At 35.8% G+C, this 18,881-nt stretch overlaps 1 protein-coding gene across 1 annotated transcript in view; it reads left to right on the forward strand.

The window, feature by feature from the left end:
- Positions 1-18,881, forward strand: part of LOC138699963 (UNC93-like protein) — a 58,706-nt gene that overhangs the window by 20,209 nt on the left and 19,616 nt on the right. The window contains exons 3-5 of the mRNA XM_069826201.1: positions 8,492-8,778; positions 12,261-12,474; positions 12,790-12,955. Coding sequence (XP_069682302.1) covers positions 8,492-8,778; positions 12,261-12,474; positions 12,790-12,955 — 667 coding nt within the window. The remainder of the gene's footprint in view (positions 1-8,491; positions 8,779-12,260; positions 12,475-12,789; positions 12,956-18,881) is intronic.

The raw sequence follows: 18,881 nt of genomic DNA on the forward strand, positions 1-18,881 counted from the left end.
ACATAATATGTTTGAATGTTATGGAAAATGCTATGGAGTGGAAATCGGAAGGAATGATGTTGATGCCTATCGTGCGGAAACGGGAGAATTTCAAAGAAAAAATAAAGAGCAGAAAAATCTTGTCCACCACAAGTGTCACTATGGATATTTCAATGAAAAAATCCCAAGCCTATTCGGAGCTTGAAACCAGACTTTCTGCTTCATAGACCGAACGTCTACACTACATATTCACCTTTAGTATATCTATAGGAATATTTAAGGGGTTAGGTACAGCTTAAAGGAGTAAAATTTTGGAAACATTCAATTTTTTTTTTGCTTCATTACTCTATCTTGTACAATAATGAAAATTAGTATATGTAAAACACTGTTCTTCTGCTATATGATAAAAATATTTTTACGATTAAAAAATTTATATATTTTTTCAAAATTCCGAGTTCACTGTGCAGTGATGAAGCAGTGAACTCAAAAAGTATCCAACATTCTGTGATGATTTTTTTTTGTGTATTTATGAATGTCATATCTACAATATGATGCAAAAATCACTTCTCTACCTTTGATAGATTGTCTGATAAAAAATAAATTCATTTTAAAGAATGGTCAAATATCTAACACAAAATAAAAAAAAATATTGTTTATGAAGGAATGTAGTTGAAAGAGCATGATATTGTAAACATGAGTTTCAGCAATAAAATAAAACAGAGAGAACATGAAAAAGTTAAAAAGTGTATGAGTTATGAGGGAGACGCTTCATCACTGCACAGTGAACTTTGAATTTTGAAAAAAATATATAAATATTTTTTTAATCGTAAAAATATTTTTTTTTAATATAGCAGAAGGATAGTGTTTTACACAAACCAATTTTCATTATTGTACAAGATACTGTAATGGAGGAAAAAATGTTGAATATTTCCAAAAAATTTACTGCTGTAAGCTGTACCTAACCCCTAAAGGTGGATAAAGTTAATGAACAACAGTCTTTGCTGAGTTTTAGAAAGTTCTTCTTCAGTAATTGGCAGCGAAATGTCGGTAAGGTTTGTACTGGATTGGATAATAGATTTATTTGAGCAGACTATTTGTGCAGCTTTCTTATTTTTCTAGGTATATGATCCTTCTCAGTGATATCATCTATTGGATCATGTTTGCATATTCACACCCAGCTTAGGACGATGAATTTTAATGGGCGATAAAATATGTAGCACTGTTTCTTGCGAAAGGAATTAAAGCTGTGTGTCTCATATAGTAACGGTAGCCGAGACAATGTAACTCAAGACTGCGAAGCTATAGAACGTTCGCAGTGGCGTCATGATATTCGTAACGAATCAGGCTACAATCTCAATTAATTGGTCAAAACTAAGCAATCGGCAAGTTAAATTGGATAAATTCGCGAGTGAATCGGAGCATATGTATGGAAGCGAACGTATGAGCAATAGGTACTAAATAATACAACACGATTACTACTCTAGCAACAAACATGGGTATTTGCTCTCACTGAATAAAAGATGTCTACTCCCAGAATCCCAGCACAGCGAATATATATTGGGTTTTAATTAGCGATGAAGAAGAGTATACTAAAAAGTGAGTGCAAGAAAGTCAGGGGTCGCAAAAATGATAGAATAAGAAGAGAGAAGAAAATGTCAAGTGTCAAAAGAAAGTGTAGGAGTGCAGTAAGATAGACATACAATCAATGAATTAAATAGAGTTAAAGTAAAGAACATCTGAACGATTGAGAAGTGTAGAAGAGTGAGAAAGTGGAAGTATAATTAAGTGAATTGAATAATGCATATGACTCAGTGTTGTGGATTGGGAGTAGTATCAGAGATACTAGAACTGTAGGAGTTCTAGATTTATGCATACGGGAAGAGGCAATAAAAGAGGAAAATTATGAGTGAAGCGAAGGGAAAGCGATAAGTACGTAAATAAATAAAGAATTTCATAGTAGGGAAATAATAAGTGATATAATGGTTGTAAAATAGAGAAAATATAAATCTAGACAAATAATTTAGAATAATATACTGAAAAAGAATCATTAAGAGTAGGTAGATTTGAGAACAGAGAATAAAAAATAAGGCAAATTATTAAGGATATGAATAAATAACACTTAATAGGAAAACGAGAGATGGAAGGGAGACTGTCTCGGTATGGGAGAGATTAGAAGAAGATAGATAGGGAATGATAGATAGCAATTCAGTGAAAACAGAAGAATAGGAAGTAAACAAAATACTTAGTAAATGAATAGGCCTATATTAACATGAAAAGGGGGTATGTGGATATATAATAAAGGCATGGTGAATCGAAAAGCAGAAATGTAACTATGAATTTTATTGTAAAGTTGACTGACAAATAAATATAAATATCATTATCAATAATATTGTGATATACCGAAGTACGTATGATATTTCCGTGCAGGAATTAATAATAATAATAATAATAATAATAATAATAATAATAATAATAATAATATGCGTAAATAATCACTTAGCGATTTAAGACGGCGCTCATTCCGTCGGATCCCGGCCACATAGTCACTCGTAATGAGTGCACCTCTGTCACACATCTGTGACACAGTGCATGAGAGTTGGCCAATAAAGGGAAACTAAGAAGTGGAACTTAAATTGAGAGGATTCAATCCGGGATTGGAACTGGAATCTGGTGTGACTTAGTGGATAAAGAGTCAGCACGTAGAGCTGAAAACCCGGGTTGGAGTCCCGGTGCCGGTGAGAATTTTTCTCCACTCCACTCATCCTTCATCATATCAATATTGGGTTTTCAGAATATCTGGAAAGAAGAGATGTTGATTGTCACTGCCGATGTTTACCTCAATAACAATAGTTAGTGACGTATTCATGCATGAAACTTGAGGCTGTCTCTCCGATACTGCCTACGTTTATTTTTCCCTACTTCCATTATCATAATACATTTAAGGAAAGGTTCAAAAGATTAGGCCGAGAAATAATTGTAATGTAGGTGAAGTATAATTATCTAAGTTGTGTCATGTATTTAACTAAGTTGATATGTAATTAAGGTGACTTATAATTACTTAAGTTGGCAATAGTTGGGTTTAATAGATATACTTGTAAGTTAGGTTTACTTTCGCCTAGGTATGCTTATAGTAGACGTTATTTATAGCATTTAGTCTTTATTTATAGTCTCAGGTTTATTGCATTTGTTTACTTATAGTTAGAATTAATTTTACGTTTAATTTATCTATGTTATTTCATTGCTGATGTTATTGTGTATTATATATTACTGCCACCGGGTGTATACTCAATTGCTTTGTTAATATATAGTGTGTTTCCGAGGTGGTGTTACAAACTTTCAAGGATGATGGCGAAGGGCTCATGTATTAATCTGAGATCAGGAACTCTGGTCCGGAAATGACCAAGTCGAAAGTAACAAGCAAAAATAATTCTGTGGAAATGAAATAATTTTATTCCTCTGTACACCTTACGTTGTTTACGTTGTCTAATTACAGTATTCAATTCAGTGCGCTGTCTGAGGGATGGGAACAGGAAAGTACACTAAAGCAATGCAGATGGCGTAATGCGTAACGGACATGGTCGGTCCTGATATGCACGTCTGTAGACAGCAGTGTATGTGTAAAAGTTGCAGTGTCCAGTCGATCAGTCCTAGTAAAATGGAGGAGTACACGAGGGCGGAATAAGCAGACCTAATCTTCGAATACGGATGAGCCAATGGGAACAGTAGACAAGCTCACAGATTGTATCGGTGCAAGTACCCACGTAGGAGACATCCGGCCCATACCATTTTTCCAAGACTGTCCCAAAAGTTAAGGGAAGGAGGGCACGTGGTGCCAAATTACAATTCCATTTCCACACAATTATTTTTGCTTATAAATTTCGACTCAGTCATTTCCGGACCATGGTTCCTTATCTGAAATTGATACATGTGCCCTTCGCCATCATACCTGAGAGTTTGTAACACCACCCCGGAAACATCCTGTATTAACACTCGCTCGCTCACTCACTCACTCACTAGTTAAATTGTGATTTATTGGTCAGAATGGTGAAAGTTCACCACGTAAGACAAACACAGAGAGAAGGACATAAAAACACAAACAAAAACATGGACTTAAATAGTTTGTACATGAAATGTAAAATATACCATACATGAGATATCAGTCCAGGTATACAATGACAAATTCTTTCACTGAGTGCGAAAATGACATAAAGTGAAATAAATATCTTACTCCTCCTTTCCGTATTGCCAAAGGTATATATTTCACTTAGAGACGGAGAAATTAAAAAAAATCAGACCGGTGTATGTGTATAATGAACAGAGAGGTTTACAGTTGCATTAAGTTCAGAAATAGCTACTACAGAAGCGAGCACGTGATTCGTCACCTCCACGTTGCGCAAATGGACGGATTGAATAATTCAGGATCAAAAGAGAACATAACTTATTAAGCCCCATAATGTAGTACGAAATTGAATAAAACATGTACAGTCTTACTATATCACTGTTGCCAAACTTTTTCTGCAGACTCGCCACTCCACATTTCTGTATTATTCAACACTTCATCAAGGTAAGTTCTCTAGTCGATAATACACCGCAAGTGCTAGTGCTTTCTATTCAGGAGGTCAGTGTTCTGTTCCCAGATCTGTTCAATACATTTTTTTCTAGGCTAATATATATTCTCAGCTCAAATAACTGTCAGGCATTTACATACGTATTATGGAATGAATACAGAAAACTATCGTGCATATATTTAATTTCCATACTTTCAAGCAAATATTTTCAGCACCTCACATACTAAAATCTAGTTTTCGACTTACGGCCTTCCTGTACAGCGACTACTTCTAAGCCATCTGCATCATTCCGTCAATATTCAGTAGCATTCCCCGAACGCCGACATTGTGAGCTTGTTTCCAGTGTCGGTTCAAACATAAACCCTCTCGTATACCGTTTTGCATTATCTGTTGTTATTAAAAGGAGGTGGTAAAACAAACAAAGAATTAAAGACAAATAACTCTTTCTAATGTAAGGTTATTCAAAAGTAAGTTCCGATTTTGAAATGGTAATAAGTTTATCAAAATAAAAACACCAATTTGTTCGTAAAGAAATGGAATTTTATTAAAACAGGAAAGTTAAATATGACCACCATCGTGTTGTTCAATAAGAAATAGTCTTTCTTCTATGCTATAAACGTTATTATTCAGCACATTCCTACGGAAGTTTTCATTTACATCCGTTATTGATTGTTTCAGTTGCTCACGTGTAGTAGGTCTACTAAGAAATAATTTTTCTTTTAGATAACCACATAATCAGTAGTCAGCTGGATTTATGTCTGGTGACCTAGAAGGCCAACTGTTTGGAAAATGCCCATTAATTACACGATTACCAATGTGTTGCGCAGTAATGTTTTTTACATTTTTGTGTATGTGAGATGGAGCGCCGTCTTGCATGGAAACAATGTTTCACAACAAATTACACAGAAGCAAAATACATAACAAGATTTCAATTCGTAAATGTAGTTTGTTTCAAGACGTTACTGCAGCCTACAATGGTTGAAGTATGAGAAAACGTGACAAATTTCTATTGATTTTAGACGATCTTAAAGCCCGGTGACATAATTTTAACCACACCAACCAATTTAATAGTAGCCTACAAGTTCCATGCCTAATTCAATTCTGAAAAAAGTGGAAAGGAAAATTTTGTCCAGACGAAACATAAACCGGACTGATTTCACTTAATTTTATTACCCGAGACTGAGTCTATAGTTCACAAACAAAAAAAGAAAGATATACATACATATAATCATTGAGGCCTTACATTACATAATTTATAATTTGCATAGAGATATATAATTTTTAATATAATTTCTAAACTTAACTATTTAATATAAGATGTTTTATTTTGCACTTGCGACTAGTTTTGTGCAAGACTCGACTCATTTTAGTATGTTGTTACAATTAGTCTTTGCTCCCTAGGCAAAGATGTACTTCACGTTTCAATCTGCAATGTGTAGCTATCATATTATGTCTCCCATTATTCAACTATATTTAAAACTTTGAATATATATATATATATATATATATATATATATATATATATATATATGTCATTTTATTTATTGATAATACTATTCAAAAAACTAAACCATTTTTTTATCCATTTTTTTCTCATTCAATTCTACCTATTTCATTTATTCTTTCCATTCTAATTTTTTTAGCATTTGTCTTTGTAATTTAATGTTATTATTATTCATGAGTTTTCTTATAGCTATTTCTTTATTCATTTGTAGGAACTTTTCATTTATCCGTATTTCTTTTGTATATTGACATTCAAAAACAATATGAATGTCATCTCCCCTATGTCCACATAATGGGCACGCGCCTTGAGATATATTACCTCAATTATTTCTTAATCCCCAAATCGCCAGTCTGAACCAGGCTAGTCCAAATCTTTATTTCAATTTCATATTATCTATATAATTATGTACTCCGACCCCATATCATTTATTATTCATTAAAAATATTAGGGAGCGCATTTCATTGATACTACTAAAATCATTACTTTGTCTAGTAATATTTTTACATCTTGATTTAATTAAATTTAGGCTTGCTGCGCAGTTTCTAGTAGCCACGTTATCCCATAACCATCCTAACCCTATATTAAAAATGTTATTTTTAATTTTTACGATTGCCATATTTGTCGTATTTTCAATTTTATTTAATAAATATTGTTTAATAAACGTATTTGGTCACTTTGGACTCTTTTAATTAAATATTTTGTATATTATTTTAATGTACCGAAGTACATATGATATTTCCATGCAGACATTCTGCGTCATCATACGATGAAAGAGTAATGGAACGGAGAAAAATTCTCTCCGGCGCCGGGATTTTTTCTCCGTTCCATTAGTCTTTCATCGTATGATGACGCAGAATATCTGCATGGAAATATCATATGTACTTCGGTACATTAAAATAATATATATATATATGATATGCTTAAATCACTTCGTGATTAAGACGGCGCTTATTCCGTCGGATCCCGGCCAACTAGTCACTCATAACGAGTGCACCTCAGCACATGTGTGGACTTCAGTCCTACGTTCATAGACATCTATGACGTAGTGTAGAGGGCGGCCACTAGAGGGAAGCCAAGAATTGGAACTTAATCTGAGACAATTCTGTCCGACGCCGGGGTGGGTATCCGGTGTGGCTTAGTGGATAAAGCATCAACACGTAGAGCGGAAAACCCGGGTTCAAATCCTGGCGCCGGAGAGAATTTTTCTCCGTTCAATTACTCTTTCATCATAAATATGTATTTTGTTTTTCTAACTGGGATTGTACTCATGATATTGCCCATTCCCATTTATATTCTAGCTGCAGTATTTGAAGAATTTAAACCAATATTTAATACTTTTTAACAATGTGTGGCTCTTATTTTATTTAAATTTATCAATGATTTTTCTTCTAATCCCCATAACTCACAGCCATATAACAATCTAGATTCAACAGTCGTGAAATAAATTCTGAGACTGAGTTTAATATACACTTTTTTGATAGAGAATAGTTTACCCTATGTTTCACGGTAGCCACTGACGTTACCAACCCCGAAGTGGCTAACTCCCTAATATATAACATATATGAAAAATTTGCCATTAAAAGTATAAATAATTATTTTTCATGTAACAATTAATTTCTATGAAACGTAAGGGTCTTGGAACATGAGAACACACTGCGCCTGCCATTGCATTTCTTTATTCCATAAAATTTACTTAGTCTTACGTTAAAAAAGTATAAAATTGTTTAAAAAAAGGCACCTTCGACAGACGGCCCGTTTCAGCGCTATGTCACGTCATCTTCAGTGTCTCTTGAACCACTCAAGAGGCGTCTTGGTTCAAGAGACACTGAAGATGACGTGACATAGCGTTGAAACGGGCCGTCTGTCGAAGGTATATGCCTTTTTTTTTAACAATTTTACACTTTTTTAACGTAAGACTAAGTAAATTTTATGGTTTTAACAAAGTGTTAACGAGAACTTTAATCTAAGGATTTCTTTATTCATATTATGCAAGAAGCAAAGATAGAGAAAGTGATAGGTAGAATATATATCGAGTTCATGACTAATTGTTTTTGATTTCTTATAAATACCCTTAATTAATTTACTAAAATTTTTTCAGACTATTTCATGTGCTTCAATCCAGAACACACTTAGGTCTACTCCTTGTTGCGAAGAACATTCGTCAAATTTAGATTAAATCGCTGGAGACATGCAAGTGCCATACCTGAAAGAACATTTTACTGTATCAGTAATGCTCAAAATGCAATATTTCTTGCAAAATACCGAAACCGCTTTTTCTCGCATAATTATTGTGGGCCAACTTTATATTATCATATGTATAAGGAGACGGTACACATTTTGAGAAACGCTGTACTACACTAAGTGAAATATGTTCTGTATGCAGGAAAGACTTAACTCAGTTTGATCAGGACTGATAGATGTCAATTTGAACCCTGAGCAGGTGGGTTGGTTGCAAGTGGACCGTGATACTCACATTCCTCCTGATGACACCCTACATCGCGTTCCAGTACCACACGTCTTTCTACTCACTGGTGCCAGCATCCTTCCTCGCAGGGGTGGTTGGAGCGCCACTAGGGGTCGCCGCTAATAAGTACCTCGCTGTCACAGCAGAAGTGTACTCCGAAATCACTGGCACCCCTCTGGAAGTAGTCATCCCCAGATTCTTTGGCTTCTTCTTGCTCATGTGTCAAGGTTCGCAAGTACTCGGCAACCTTATCACATCCGCGGGTAAGTTCAGCTTCATACTTCACAAATACAGAAGTAGCCTAATAGTACTGTCCGTCTAATGATCAGCTTTATGCTTCATCTTGTTTTTCAGAAGACCAGATAATTAAAAAATAACAGTAATAAAACTTGCATTCAGATACAAAAAAGCCAACAGGTGCATTGCTTTACTACGTTGCATAACTTTACGTAGGACTGTGTGTGGATGTGATAATCTATCAACAGGTATATAGGTTATTCAGTATCTCGTTAAACTTACTTGCGCGTAAGGGGAATGAAGACGTGGACTGGGAAGCTTCTCTCCTTCGATACAGTTCCACTTGCAGGTAGCTAGCTCGCTCACCCCCACCATAATGTTCTTATTATAAGCTACAGCGCACACAAGGATTTGGTTTCGCGAGATAACGAATAAGCTATACTTCTTTGCTATGCTGCATCAATAGCGTTGATCAGCAACTTCGCATGTCAAAAAAATTCAATTTTCCGGGAGAGAGAAAAAGCATTTTAACATCTTGATAACAAACAAATACTTTTGTGAAGTTTGTATCCATACTTTGACTTAAAATGTGTTTTCAGAAGGTTTGGGTAGATTTATTTTATAGAAATGAAGTGTAATATCACTTTGTTCAATTTTTTGACATATGAGGCTGCTGTTCAACACCATCAATATTGTCCGTAGAACTGAATGTGCGTGGAGCGAGAAATGAAAGAAGGAGAATATACAGTAAGACAATGAAAAAACAATAAAGAACAAATACAATACAAGGAGAACAAGAGGAAGGCAGGGAGAATAATGGGAAGACAAGAAGAAGAAGAAGAAGAAGAAGAAGAAGAAGGATACTGCGCAACATATCTTTACCTAGAACTTTGTTTAAGAGCGATCAACTGTCGACAGGTCCATAGCATATTGTCGTTGATTTTATGAAGCCTCCTACGTAACAATATAAAGCATAATTTTTCAGGAGGAAGGAAAAAATTAATTAAATATCAGTAGGCCTAAACTGATCCTCGATGATGTCGTAGACGTCCATCATATTCGCCAAAGTTTTCTACGGAATTATCTAATACTGTTATGTAGACCTGTTGATTTTAATTCCTTTTTTCTTCCTCCCGAAGAAATTATGTTCTGTACTGTTACAAAACAGGTCTCATAAAATCAAAGACGATATATTTGTGTACAACAGCGCGTGGATGTTACGAGAAATGAAACAAGGAGAATACATAGAGAAGAAAACAGGAGTACAAAGAGAATAAGGGTAATGCAAGGATAGTAAGAGGAATGTAAGAGGAGCATAGCGAAGGCAAGAGAAACGAGTAGAAGACAAGAAGGATAAGGGGAACACAAGGAGAAGAAAGGAGACACAAAGAAAACAGGGGGAACACAAATAGAACTTGGGAACACAAAGAGAATATATAAAAAAAGTTGAATATATTATAAGTTCAAAACAAAGAGAGGATAATGAAAACAAGAGGAAGATTAGGGGAACAAAGGAAACACAGAGAAAATAAGGGAATACAACTTGAACAAGTAGAAGACAAGGACAACGAGGGAGTGACAAGGAGAACGATGTGAATACAAAGATAACAGCAGCAATATAAAGAGGACAAGCGAAATATAACCAGAACTAAGAGAACATAACAGAAACAATGGGAAGACATGGAGTACACGGGGGAAACAAGGAGTCCAAGCGAAACGCAAGAAAAACAAAGGTGGGGGTTGCATTTTTATGTGATGGTCAATTCCACAGCCAAAAGTTTGTATTTAGTGAGGAGAAAGACGTAATTCTACGTAGAATTTACTGTCATTTAATTTATATTCATTAGTACACCGATACGCCTGGTTAAATCCCAAATCTCTCCGCAGTACATATGAAGAGAAGGCATATGTCACTATTGATAGTGATTCGTCCGTCGGATGGGAACATTAAGCCTGTAGGCTACGTGGCGGCACCGAGTTTTCCCATCTCCCTTCCTCACCTTCATCATCATCCTCACACATTCCCTACACTATACTTACACGAACACTTACACATACTGTCACCCTAATACGCAACAGAACTCTTCATAGATACTACACATGCACAGCTTGGCCTGCTGAAGTGGTGCACAAATTGAAAGTGGCTCACAGTGCTGCCATCTATCCACAATATGCGAAACTCGAATTACAATCACACAAAGTGAAGTGGGTAGGCATTAGATACACACCATTTCTATTCATTAAAAAATATTTATATTCTCTCATGCTCTCATGGTAGCATGTACAACTAAAGCTTCATCGTTCCAGATTTGATTGCCTTGAGAGATGTAAAGAATTATTTGTCTTTCAAATGGATAGAGTTTGGTCTTTTTATTTGATGTATGTCGTCCCAAGGCGTTGCATCCTCAGATATGCCACAGCGTCCAATAATAGCAAGGCTTTCCTACATCAGGAAGGGAAACTCAAGATTTCATCTCACATTATTTTTAATCATTGCAGAAGACAGATGAAATGGGAGAGAGATGGAAAGTGTTTCTCGAATGATAGAGTGAAATAGATGTAATCCAGGAATAAAATCCTGTCCACCACAGTTTTCTTCACGACCTGGTTAAGGATCGAACTTGGACTGTGAGGTTGTGAGACCAGCATTCCAGTACTTGTGACACAGATGCCGCTTCATATAATACAACTGAGTATAAAAAATGGGCGTGTGAACTAATGTCTATAAATTAATCTAAAATATATCCACACACAAATATAGTTTATAGATCTACGAAGGGCTTTGCAAGAGCATGATTTCTCAAGAATGTTTTATGTAAGACTAAGAAAGTTATCATTATAAATTCGCTACAGGAGTGGTAAGACAAGTTTATATAGACTTCAGACACTACAGGATTAAAATTTCTCCTCTGATTACTGAAGGAGTACCGCTTCAGTAATAGATCTGAGCAAATATCAGTAAGACTGCATTTTGCTCTACAGACAAGTAAATATGCATGAAAATATTTTTCCATGAAAATGTGCATTTATTTCCTTCTTAGTCAGGAGGTTTGAGGAAACTGATTGAGTAGATTTCTAGATACTTGTATTGTTTTTTATAATTGTAACACACATTTTTTAATATCCTTTTATATATTCTCCGTATATCACAAAAGCAAAATATAAACTAACCATAACCCTACATTATATATACCCAGATAGCTCAGCCTTATAGGCTTTGACGGTAACAACTTTTGTCAGGTTTACTATGCTGCCATCTAGTTGTTACGTAAGGAGTCACGTCATAATTCCCATTTGAATTGCATTAGCGGCTGTACTGCCATCTCTTGTTCGTTTACGACGGGCGGGTAGCTATCCTGGCGGTTGTTTTTTTCAAAGTGCTACCGATTTTAACATAGAGATGAGCTATCTGTTACATATATGATCTAGGCCATAACTAATAGTTTTCCATTAACTCCTTACTGTTCAGAAATAAGTTCATAATGTATACTTTCTTGTTTCATCGCAGTCATAACTTCGATAGAGCCGCCTCTGAACGAAACAGCTGAGAGACTCGCACTCGGGACGTGCGGAATTGCTTTCTGTCCAGGAGATGGTGTCCAGCTCAATCCCAACTTCCGAAGACCTGATGAAGGGACCATACTCCTTATTATTTTTATCTTCTCTGGAGCACTCATCGCTTCAATTGTAACAATGGTTCTGGGCGTCGATTCTCTAAGGAGGTGAGTAAAATTTATATAATTTTACTAAGAAATAAAAAGGAAAGAAAAGAATTTAGTTTAATGCCACCGCTGTTGCTGGAGAAATTTTCAAGAAATAATTTTCCGGAAATTCATATCCAATGACCATTACCATAATCATAACAGAACTGGAGGATGTCTTATTTGAAGACATGCATCACCTTTACTAACTTTACTAACATGAATCGTCACATTAACAATTGCATATTTAACCGCAGAAATCATGAAATAGCGGAAGTTCAGACAGAATTATGTCAAGAAAATTTGTCCTCTAAGATATAGTTTTTCCTTTCACAGATACAGTGAAGATGATAGAGACAGTAGTGCCACCGGCTTGAGTGGATTTCGACTCCTGGTGGTGACGTTCAGGCAGCTGTTTCGAGAGCGATTCCTCCAACTGCTCGTCCCTCTCACGTTTTGGCTGGGCCTGGAGCAGGCATTCATGATTGCAGACTTCACAGAGGTTAGTGAACAATGTTCACCACTTCGCTTGTTTCACATAGCTTAACGGAAATATCTGAGGGGATTATGCTTCAAAGGCCACTGACATAGCTCAGGCGCCTTTTTCTGTTGATCCGGAGCCGCGCTCGAGCGTCGGTTTAGAGGGCTGATTACATGGTTGAGTTTTTCCGAGGTTATTCCAAAATTTAAGGCATATTTCAGAATAATAACATGATGAACTCCCTCTCTTATTTCGCAATACATAATTTCACTACAACTGATTTCATCAATGTTAACCTATCAGCTAATATATGTCGTCAATTAACTAAAAATTAACACATTCAAAATCTACTGTATTCTTGAATGTTCTATTTCGTTTATTAAATGGCTTATTTTATTAATATTAGCTACATGGTTTACTCTTAAATAAATATTGAAAATATTTCACTTTAACATATGATGTACCTTGTTTTGATTTCAGCCTGCAAGACGTTTCTGTTATTTAATTTAAGTATTTAAGACATTTTCCGGTCTTAGCTCTCTTTATGTAGTCGTGCTATTACAGCAATGTATGTTTAAATGATTGAGTTTTCAAATTATATGTTTTGAGGTTATGACTTACATCAGCTTTCACAAATATGAAATTCTAGTATTATTAGTATTCCAACTTTTTACCCTGATTTTCTGTTTCGTTACTAATATTGGAACCTGAAAGAGGAGCGAAAACCTCACCTTCCAACAAACTTAAAAACACTGTGAAATGAAAAGGCAATGTAAGAAGCCATAAAACAAGTTCGAGAAAAGACGTGATTCATCTGGATTCAGTATGACGGTTGGGAAAACACCTTTCAATGAAGATGTTGAATTTTTTTTTTTTTATTTTCTTAATCCATTTTGACTTTGCAGCTTTGTTAATCTTGTAACGTGTTAATGGTATTCCATATTTGCACTTCAATTTTTATGAACGAAATAGCCTATATCAGATTTTCAATAATTTTTTTTCAAACTTTTTAACATCTTACGAACTTCTAAGTCCGATGTACAATAATTGCCAGAGACATTCAGCAATAAACAGGGCGATACTTTACTTTCAGTATTCGAAACATGTAGATTCCAATACAAAGAAAACAAAATGGTATTCCATATTTGGAACAATTGCTCTATAATTAACCCAATACATTCTAAATGAACGAAGTTAATAACATATAACAACTATATTCTGTTTAAATTACATGAGTTAGGTCAGATGCAACAGTTTTTAACCGATTTTATTAATTTTATTCAATCGTTAAAAAGTGTTCATATAACTGTATTAAATCACTTTTATAGTACAGGGACATCATTTTATTTTTACTAACATTTCTAATATTAACCTGGCTATACCTTTGGTTCAACGATTATGACCCGGAAACACCGCTTGCTATCCCCTTCCACGACTGGAGTTCGATGATACTGGCGTAATATACAAACAAATCACTTTATTAGGTATAGGAGGAAAGAAAAGTAGTTCATTTACGTTAACTAGGAAATATCGCGATTTTGAGTTTAATAATTTTCATTAGGTTTTTGTTTAATTAAAATACAGTACAGTATTAACAATGAGTGTTTTTACTCACGAACTGAGCTGTCCATGCGGACGTATTCATTATGCAGTGTATATTATATTGTCTACAGCACATTAGCATACACTATAGAGAATGAAGTTGAATTGAAAAATAATCATAATATGGATATTTAAACCAATTTTTTTAAAATGGTGGCCCTTCATTTCGATACAGGCTTCAGGTCTAATGTGCATATTATCGCACTATAGACTATTGTACGTAATTCCAATTACCAGGTTCGTACTTAGTATCAGTAACTCATGTTGAAATAATTCTGTACTTACTCTATAAAAGAGTACCTTACGTACTGTAAATTCAATTTTCACTTCTTCCCGATCCGAAAAGATAAAATTACTCAGACATGCTATCTACTGTCCGTCCAAGTTGTTATGTCGCAGGGTCGTAGAAAGGGAGGAAATCACGTGACAGTTAATTATTTAAGGAGGCCCTTTTATTTAAGTTATTTTAAACAATTGTATGGGTATAATATTACGTAGACGTCCAATTCCTAACAGAAATTAATGTTTTCAGAAAAGAGCTAAGACACCCCAGCCACTAGCCTTTACAGAGAGGCGAATAGAAGCAGGTGGGGAAACCGGGATGCGACGTAGGCAAATGGACGACAGTACCTGTGCGAAAATGATTCAATATTGAAAGCTCTTTCGTCACTGGAAAACGCGAACATATTTTTGGAACGTACTGTTTACTAAGACCGTAAGGCTACAATGACTGTATATACAGTCTTGGATCTGTGTGGAGGACGGTTGAACTTCATTCGTAGAAGGGGTGGGAGTGAAGTACATTCAAAAACTCAGGTACAATAAAAATTGAAGTAAAAATAAAATGATGTCCCTGTATATAACTATAGTCTGTTTAGTTTACCACAGTATTAGCCGAATGGCGGAAGGGAATGCTTTCCATCCCGGAGAACCGGATTAAAATCAGCATTTAATGTTGGGAAGAATGGTACTGGAACAGATTTTATTTCTTGTTATCATTACACCATTTATCCCCTCACTACCACCCAAAAAATTAAATAGATGAGTAAAGCATTATTACTGCTGTGATGTGAACACAAATCTAGGGATGGACAACAGACGTAACAAATTATCCATCAGTAATAGTTCTTTTACTTGATTATTTAACGACTCTGTTTCAACTACGGGGTTATTTAGCGTCGATGAAATTGGTGATAGTAGTGAGATGGTATTCGGCGAGATGAGGCCGAGGATTCGCCATTGATAACCTGACGTTCGCCTTACAGTTGGGGGAAACCTCGGAAAAAATCCCAACCAGATAATTAGTCCAAGCGGGAATCGAACTCGGGCCCAAGCGCAACTCCGGATCGGCAGGCAAGCGCCTTAGCCGACTGAGCTACGCCGGTGGCTATCAGTCATAGATATCCTTGAACTATGTGCATGAACCATGATGTAAGTAACATAAAATACCTTCTAGTGTGATAATGATGATACTGCTGATAACTATTGACTTCGTGTGTTATGATATCGGTCTTTATAACTCAGTTGGCAGAACGAAGCTTTATAACGACCAAAAACCCAATAATTCTCCGGTCTTGTATTTTTAGTGGATAAAGCCAAGATTCTGAGGATCTTTCGCGAGATTCTTCCGTTTTCCTGTCCACCGACACATTATCCACAATCTCGTTTAATTTTCATCTTCGTTTCGAAAAACAGGACACGAACTGTGTTTCTTCGGCATCTGATTGGTAGTTTGCCGTGGCGAGCGTTCCTCATGGTTTGTCCTCAGATTGGTAGATGACATTATGTACGAAGTGAGTGCAATTACTTTAAAATGAATCTGCGAACCAATCGCCTAGAATTTTTCAGCAATTATCCGGTGATTAGATAAGAAGAAACACGAAATTTGGACTCGGACTCACTACGTTTTTAATCAAACGAGCTGACCGGAGTAATGAAATCTTTATTGTATCTTCACCTATAAAACTTCCAAATTGGGAGAATGACGGATTCTCCATCAGCTTCTTCAGTTACTGGTATATTTCATCAGCAACGAAAAAGAAGTTGAAACTTCTTTAAGGGATAATTGGCGAGGGATGAAGATGTAATAGTTAGTTCTATGGATAATTCATTTAACAGAACTAATGGTTTGTTATTGCGATGTAATATTCATGGGCTACTGACATAAACAGATGTTCAGATTTTGCATTCGTGCAGCCCTCTGATCACAAGTGCGACCGCAATCTTGTTCTGGTTAGCCAATCTAATTTCACTACATTGTAATCAAGTGAGTGGAATTATACAGTAGGATAGCACCGAAATAGGTTAGCTGTCGACATGACTGAGTGAACTTACCATTAGCTTCTGAATTTTTGTTTTAATCTTTAACCCGAAATACCGGTCAACCAGACCGGTATGGTATTTTTTTTCTTGAATATTTGCAAGACTGCTTTTACTCGTATAATATCTTATCCTGTGAGCTATGTTTCTTTAGTCCTTCTTTAGGTGTGCTGTATTGTGGTTGTAATCTAAATCTGTTTAGTGCATTGTTATCGCTGTTTCTTATTAACACATGTAAATATTTTCTGCTATTTTTGCCGGTCTCATAGACCGTATTACGCAGTAGTTTGTCAACATAAATATTGTTGTAATATGTTTTGTGTTTAAATTCTTTTCGGAAATTAGTTTTTATTATGTCCCACAGTTATTTAAAAAATAACCCAACATATCAGTTATGCCCACTGATCCTAATTTTCGGAAAATTATGCAGCAATGTCTAGAAGATAAAGATAGAGTTGGTGATGCAATTGAAATAGGTGAATATATACATTTCGATGATTTTGACCAAACCCTGATTTTATCATCCCTAGTGCTAATCAGACTGAAACATCAGATTTAGAGTCAGCTGAGTTGTTAGAACGAGGCTTACAAATTCCTAACGAAGTTGTCAGATGAGAATAGAGATGAAACAGCCCCAGCTCTTTATCCTAAAACTTCTCCAACAAATGACGTATATCTTGGAGAAGATACGTTTGAATGGTTCTACCAACTCCAACGAAAAACCAGAAAAATGCTTTCAGACAATATTATTCGAGGTCTACTTGGTATTACCACGTGCACTAAAGACTTCGCTAGTGCAGCTGCTCTTGTGACATCTGTAGCCTGTTTCTGGTTAATTGTTAAAATAAATTATCTTGATTGAAATATTTTAAATTATGTGTATTATAAAATGTGTGTTCATTGATAAAATACAGGGTGTACATAATTATGTTGTGCGACCGTCACTTAGGTCGCACTGTTTGCTAGCCGGATGGCTACTGCGTTCGACTTCTGCTCCTTCTCATCAGGATTTCTGACACCACCATTTTACTCAACAATGGAAAACTATCTTGCTGGAAGAGCTGGAGCTCTCAGGATACTATAGGAAAACTACATGATTACTAAACTTAGTCTGAAATGATTGCAATATTGTAAACTCTACCTAATTTATTATATATTTACAAATGTACAAAGCTACTTACAAGGTATTTCATTGGATGACGCTGACGCCATCACGCTACCGTCTCTTCTGTGTCCAAAAAAACCTGATTTACCCCTTCCGTCAATCTCAACTAACTGCCGAATCTCCTCACCAACACTTATGTTTCGTTATCGGTTTCCCGCCCGGGGTACCGACCACTCCATCCACCAGATGAGATGGGCTTAAAAACACTTTTGATTTCACGTACTTACAATGTCGTCTTAATCAAACATCTCTTACATTTAATTTGATTCAGTGCATTATAGTGATAAGTCGCTATAATGAGACTACGCGCAAGAAAAGAGTTCGAACAATGCGTGATATAATTTAACCAATTAAAATGCATGCTTTGTTCTACTGGACCAATGCTATTAATCTAGCGATGATCTGTGGCGGAAGAATACTTTCATTGTAGGCAGTGATTTACCACACGCCCGACAAGACTCTATAACACTGGCTAAGCACCTTAGGCTAAGACCGTGTATTCCGCTGACACTGTTCCTGTTTCAAATTTAATACTCCACAGGAAATCATGCTACAGGGCGTTCTTTATCCCTGAGGCATAACACATAAAAGAATATAGCGATTTTAAAGGTGTTTAATGATACTTTAACTAACTATGACAAAAACAAAACTCATGTTAAATGAAAGAGTAACATCTCCAGTTTACATTATAAGTTCATAAGTGTTCAATGTGAGCCCCGTTTGTTACACGACACACATCTAACCTGTAGGCTAATTCCTCCCATACTTTAATCAGCATGTCTGGGGTGATGACAGCAACAGCTTCTCGAATCCTGTCTCTCAACTCGGGCAGGTTAGCAGGCAATGGAGGCACGTAGACTT

This window comes from Periplaneta americana, chromosome 5 (genome assembly GCF_040183065.1).
Source record: "Periplaneta americana isolate PAMFEO1 chromosome 5, P.americana_PAMFEO1_priV1, whole genome shotgun sequence".
Taxonomy (NCBI): Eukaryota; Metazoa; Arthropoda; class Insecta; order Blattodea; family Blattidae; genus Periplaneta; species Periplaneta americana.